General features: G+C 51.0%; 1 protein-coding gene across 2 annotated transcripts in view; it reads right to left on the bottom strand.

Moving 5' to 3' along the window:
• Nucleotides 1-864: 864 nt before the first annotated feature.
• AHCYL2 (adenosylhomocysteinase-like 2) overlaps nt 865-6,000 on the bottom strand; it is a 107,121-nt gene continuing 101,985 nt past the window's right edge. For both annotated transcript variants that reach the window (XM_010568790.1, XM_010568791.1), the window contains 2 exons: nt 5,246-5,366; nt 865-3,627 (listed from right to left, as the gene is read on the bottom strand). In XM_010568790.1, the coding sequence (XP_010567092.1) occupies nt 3,621-3,627; nt 5,246-5,366 (128 nt within the window). In that variant the 3' untranslated portion in view covers nt 865-3,620. The remainder of the gene's footprint in view (nt 3,628-5,245; nt 5,367-6,000) is intronic.

Raw genomic sequence — 6,000 nt, 5'->3', positions numbered from 1 at the left:
GCTGGTAACAGGGGGGGCCCTGGGGATGCTGGTAAGAGGGGGGGGCTGGGGGTACCACAGAGGGTACAGAGTGTCCCCAGGGGTGATGGGTTGGGGGAGCAGGGGGGTGCTGGGTGCAGTACGAGGTGCCCGTGGGGCTAATGGGGGGTGCGGGGGGGGGGGCTGGGTCCTGCTGGCACCTGGGGGCCAAGGGTCGGCGTTCCCCAGGCATCCCCCCAGCATCACCTGTTGAGTCGGGTTAGCCAAACCCCCTGTTACCACGATTTTGGTTAAAAGCAGCTCCTGGGGGCCTGGAAACCAGGAGTGGGAGAGATGGGGGGGACTCTCCTCCCTCTCTCTCCACCCAATATGGGGGGGGGGGTTGCTTTTGGGGGTGACTATTCAGACGTGTGGCCGGGGAGGTGCTGGACACCCCGTCTTGGTGCTGCCTGTGGTCCCCAGCCGCCGGAAAACCAAAGTCTTTCGGTCGGTATTTCTCTGCACCAGCCCCGCAGCGTTTGCAGCTCTGCAGCAGGGAGGTGACAGATCGGGAGCAGAAGAGATAACGGGATTTTATTTTTTTTTCCGGCACCGCTCATCCCCCTTTCCTCAAGGACACATCGGCAGCAAGAGCCAAAACAGCCGCCCCGGAGCCCAAACAGCCCCAGCTGCCCCAAGGACGCGCGGCCGCCGAAGCAGATTTTCCAGCCGAGTTTTATACGGCAGCGGCGGGAGCTCGGGGTTATGGCACGGCACCGGGTTTGGGGACAACCTCCCCATCCCCAGCCCAGGGCATCACCATCCCTCACCCCCTCGTTGTACCCCCAGCCCCAAAAATTCCCCATCTGCTCCTGCAAGTCCTGAAAGACACTCCGGAGAAGCTGAGTTTTCCAATGTTTTATTTGTGTTTTGAGATTACAGAGTCTTTATTGCTGATCTAATACAATCACTCAGACATTAATATTTAAAACATCCTTTTGAAAATGTTACATTTGCAAAGTTTTCATTTCCTCACTGCAGGCTGATGACAGGTTTTGTCTTATTATTTCTAAAGTTCAGAACAGAATTAATTTCCTTATACAATTTTGCTGGTGTTACCTAAATCTCCTTTTTCCTAATTCTTTAAAAATGTGTTACATTAAAAAAAACCCAACAAACAAACAACCCATTACACATTTAATTTAGAGATGATCACAGAATATGATTCCAGATTGATTAGGAAAAAGCCAAGCAAGCAAAAAAGCTTACAGAGGAAGCAGAACGACATGGAGAAGAGCCTTAAAAATCGAGGTGGGAAAAGCCAGTTGGGATTTTATTATTAATTTTTTCTTTTTCTCCTATCTACCTGGAAGATAAAACGGGCTTAAAAATCGGCACAAAGGAATTCACGGATGAGGACAGCACCACCGTATGCTGTGCAAGCGACAGACACGGGGGAGGTAAGCGACTGCGTGAGCTGTACCGAAGGGTCACGCGAATGGAGAGGGATTTTCCTGGGGCAGAAGTGGCTGCGGTTGGGATGCCTGTTTTCCAAAAGCTGCCTTGCTCAACATGACCCCGCAACCATGTTTCACCTCGACTGAGAGCAGGATTTCACGCTGCACCTCTGCAGAGAACAACAGAAACTCTGGGGTTTTGCTGTTGATGGAGACCAAGGTACTCTGGCGCGGGGAAAGACCCAAATGTGACATTTCAAGTAGCTCAGGGGACTCTTCCCAAAAATCCCAGGATGTGGATAAAATTCATGAGTGAGTAGAGATTATTTTGAGTTTGTGGTTAGTGATCAGTCTTATCAGTCTTCTCAAAGCTCTAAGGTATTCGCAAGGTCTTCTCAAAGTCTCCTCAAAGCCTTCTCAAAGCCCTAACTTCTCCTCAAAGGCCTAACATCTCCTCAAGGTCTTCTCACCGTCTTCCTTCCAGGCTTTGAGAAATTTCAAAGAGAAATTTGGAATATGCAAGCATACGAGAACGTTTGCTCCAAAGACGAGCAGCTTGTGGTCAAGCTGACTTCAGACCTCAGCATCAAGAGCCACGAGAAGGACTTGGCCATCAAGACCGTAATTCCACAGTTTTTCCTTTCTTGTGCGTGAATGACCTGCCACAAAAGAGTTTTTCCTGACGGCAAAGAGGTCCGTGAGGACAAAACAAGAATCTGTAGCTGATGAGGAACTCGGGATACCAAAGCAGCAACCGCAGGATAAAGGCTTTGTGCTCACGGGGTTGGGCAATTTTATTTTAGAAGGACCATGTTCTCCATGTGAACCATAACAGTGACTCTTATGAGACACAGAGACTTCGAAAGTCACCTGGGTAAGTGTGCCGTGCTGTCCACAGCGTACAGGTGGGACATCCTGGTCTAAAAAAGAGTAATGGCAAATTTGTTCTCCATTGGCTCTGATGCATCAAGATTTGAGGTGATCAAAGGGTTTTAGTGATGCTGAACTCTTCCCTGCACACAAAATCAGGGTGGGGATTACTCTGGTGTACGTCTCATACACTCAAAGGGGATTTCCAGATTTTATCGTACAAATATTACTAGAAAATAAAACTCCAAAGATTTCCATTGAGGACTGAAATTCAGCTGGAGAAAGACCTCGCATGGACACGGGTCCTCCCAGCCAGGATGGCCGACGAGCTCTGCTTTGGGTTTGGAAGAGCTCCCCGACATGTGAGCAGCATTTGTCAGCGAGGTTGCAAGGCTCTTCCACCAGCACGGGCACACGAGGCTGCCCTGTAGCCCCACCGGGAATACAACTTTGGTTGAACCGTAGGAGGTTGGCACTCGTAATGTAAGCAGCAGGAAAATACTGCGGAGCTGTGATGAAGGGAGCGATGGTGGGTCCTACCCCACCACCACGTCTGCCTCCGAGCGGGCACCACTCTGCCCTCCCGGCTCCTACCGCGCGCTAGGGGCTATCCCTGGCTGACCCTAACGACCGGACCCTTCGTTACAGCTTTCAGCAGTGCTAAGGCGAAGTTCACCGACTTTCTGGCAGAACCATCCCTCGGCCAGGTCGGCAGAATTACGAGAGGTTTCTCCAGTGATTGCCGGCGAGATTTTACCGCTTCGCTGCCAAGGTGGCACCTAGCTGGTCAGCAGCGCCTGGAGCAAATGAGGTTTTTAGCTGCGTTGTCAAATGGCATGAGAAATGCAAACCCAGTCGCCCTCCGGCTGGCTCTCACGGCTGCCAGGATCCCACTCCACTGGAAGAAGCACTGGGATGCGAAGGAAACCAAAAGCAACGTGTGACCTCGAAGTCAGATCCCACGGCTCCCGTCGTGCACATCGGATTAACGGTGACAACGGACTACTCCAAGTACATTGCAGCGATTCGATTCCACCAGCTTCCCCCTCACCTCCCTCATCCTCCCAGCCCCGAAAAAGAACAACCCAAAGAGAAAAATGAAACAAACGGAAAGAAATCCACCGTCTCCCAGTCCTGTGGCAGTACGAACACCAGTGGCAGAGGCCGCATGTACAGTATTCTAATTTAATAAATAAATAACCTAAACACACTGTCTACTATGTGAGCAAGCTCAGCTCTAACTTAGGAAGCTTGCGCTGTTTCATCCTGTACAGTAGTTGAGAAAAGACTTGGGTTCTTGTTCCTCGCGATTCTCCGGGATACAGCGGCAGGAACTTAGTATCTGGGGAAAAGAAGAGAAAATGAGGTTTTGGTGAGGAGCTGGGCAAGAGATGCGAAGCTCCCCCAGCATCAAGACGGTGTATTTTGGGAGGGGTAGATAACAAGAAAAGAAATTATTTAGAAAGGGACTCGGTCCTCATCTCCTCCCCCACAAATACCACATTATATTTAGCCGCCTGCCCTCGCTGCTTGAACACCATCTCTCGCTTCGAGTACAGGAAGGGGAAAATTCAACGGCACCCGACTGATTCAGGGACCGAGTCCCACCGCTCTGCAGCAACATCTGCTCAGAAACCGCGGAGGATGCGCTAAAGGTACAAGAGCAAATGCCTTAAACACCGAAGCCTGGCTCAGATTGGCTGAATTTATCAGGAAGGCTGCTGTTAGGCTGGGAACTAAAAGCAGACTAATTCATATTGCAAACAAAGCTACATGTAGGGAGAGAGAAGTGCTTGTTTTAACAAAGCAAGCTGTTGAGCTGCACGGGGATGAAGTCAAATTGCCTGTTATATCCAGAAAAAGAGGCTATGTGCACCTGGAGATCTCCTCCCGCCTCCCATCCTACGCCCCTACACATCAAAGTAGGGAACTTTGGAAAACTTGACTCTTTGCCTTTTGTATCGGGAGGCTTTATTTCCTGCAGGACATCAAGCCGAAGCTGTCCGAGTACATCTCAGCCCCATGGCACACGTGGGGTGTTTGAGTCGGTGTGGCTCTCCCTCGATGCAGGGAATTTGCCGTGACCCTCTACTTATCCCAACGTCTCCATGTGTGGGACAAACCACGCTCCCCGCAAGGTCAGGACTACAACCAGACACTGAAACTAGGCAAAGAAAACTGAACTGGAGGAAATCCCTCCATAGGAGGGCACAGCCATGCAGCAGCACCATAAGTTTGCATGTAACACAGGGCAGGGAAAAAAAAGCTCAGGCTCTGGCAAAACGCACTAAACCCCCAAACTGGAGCTTTTTGGTGCAGCGTTGCTCTCGTATGAGTGCTGAAGACCTGCACACCAGGAAAATGCCTTTTCCTGCAAGAAAAGGATCTGGGCTTCAACCTCCCGACAAGCTGATCTGTGTTTGTGCAAATCCATTTCATTTTCACGGTAAAAAAATGTGTTACAGCATTGGCTACAAACACAAGCCTGGAAAGGGAAGTGATCCAGGGACTCACATTGAGAATTATTATTATTTTGGGGGGATCAGCCTGGCCGGCACTGGGGGAGGAGAGCCATCGAGCCAAGCCTGTCCAAGCAGCCCCCGGCGCAAGGGGCAAACACTGCTCTGTGCCATCTCATCCTTCGTCAAACTTTAAAAATAAAGCTGTCATCTGAGTTGGCTGGATGGCATCACTCTGCCATTTGCCACGTCTGGGTGACAGCTGCTGCCAGACACAAAGGGCTCGTGTCCTGCCAAGCGCTCTGCGTCACAGCTCCAACCGCGCCATCCCCTTCCCAACCGGACCACTTTCTACGAGGCGATGGGAATTATCAGAAAGCCCATGGTATCTTCTCAGGGGACTGGTGGGATTAAACGCTGTCCCCTCTGCCCCTCCCTACGTGTACCCCACATGTACCCCACACTCATGGCAGAATAAAGAGAGAGGTTGTGGAGCAGTACCTGTAGTAGTTTGGTTTGAAAGGTCCGTTCTTATTCAGCCCCAGGTATTTTGCTTGTTCATCAGTTAGTTCTGTCAGGTGGGCATCGAACGTTGGGAGGTGAAGGCTTGCCACGTACTCGTCTGAAACAATTTCAAGCCTCGTTAGTAGGGGAAAGGGAAGGCAAGCAGTCCCCTCCCACTGTACACCAGTTCCCTAAAGCCCCAGCTGGGAAAGGCATTGCTCCTCACACATTTGCTGCTAAATTGCAGGACTGCTTTTCACCCTGAATGAGGAAAACCAAGGCTCTCACCTGTTTTGAGTTAGAAGGGAAAAACCTTTCTCTGAAATACCCTTCTAGCAGGACTCCTGGGTCTGCTGCTGTGTTACACCGTACCCTTGGGCAAGCTTGGGTGCTCTACTGATGCAGGAGCCACTGGACGTTTCTGGTAGGTGATGCCGAATGCCCAAGCTAGGGACAAGCTGTCCCTGGTCTCAAAAAATACAATTAAGGCAAAAAAGTCCAGTTTTGCAGCAAAAGCATGGTCAGTGTAGCTTGTGTCCTCATGAGGGGGTTCTGCTGGCAGAGCTGTGGGTCAGGGACTATGTGTCTTTGCAGCCAACGAAGGCGGCTCTGCTGGCAGAAGCTCTACACGAAAATCCCCTGCATCACTGCGGATGGACTCCTGCAGTCGGCTGAGTGTGTCAGCCTGTTTTCCCCAGGTGGGACAGAGAAACAACGCGTCCAATTTAGCGAAGAGCCCAGACCTGGTGGGA

Source organism: Haliaeetus leucocephalus, unplaced genomic scaffold, assembly GCF_000737465.1.
Source record: "Haliaeetus leucocephalus isolate CR32 unplaced genomic scaffold, Haliaeetus_leucocephalus-4.0 Scaffold257, whole genome shotgun sequence".
Classification (NCBI taxonomy): domain Eukaryota; kingdom Metazoa; phylum Chordata; class Aves; order Accipitriformes; family Accipitridae; genus Haliaeetus; species Haliaeetus leucocephalus.
The sequence above is the reverse complement of the archived record's forward strand: the minus strand, read 5'-3'. Positions and strand labels throughout refer to the sequence as shown.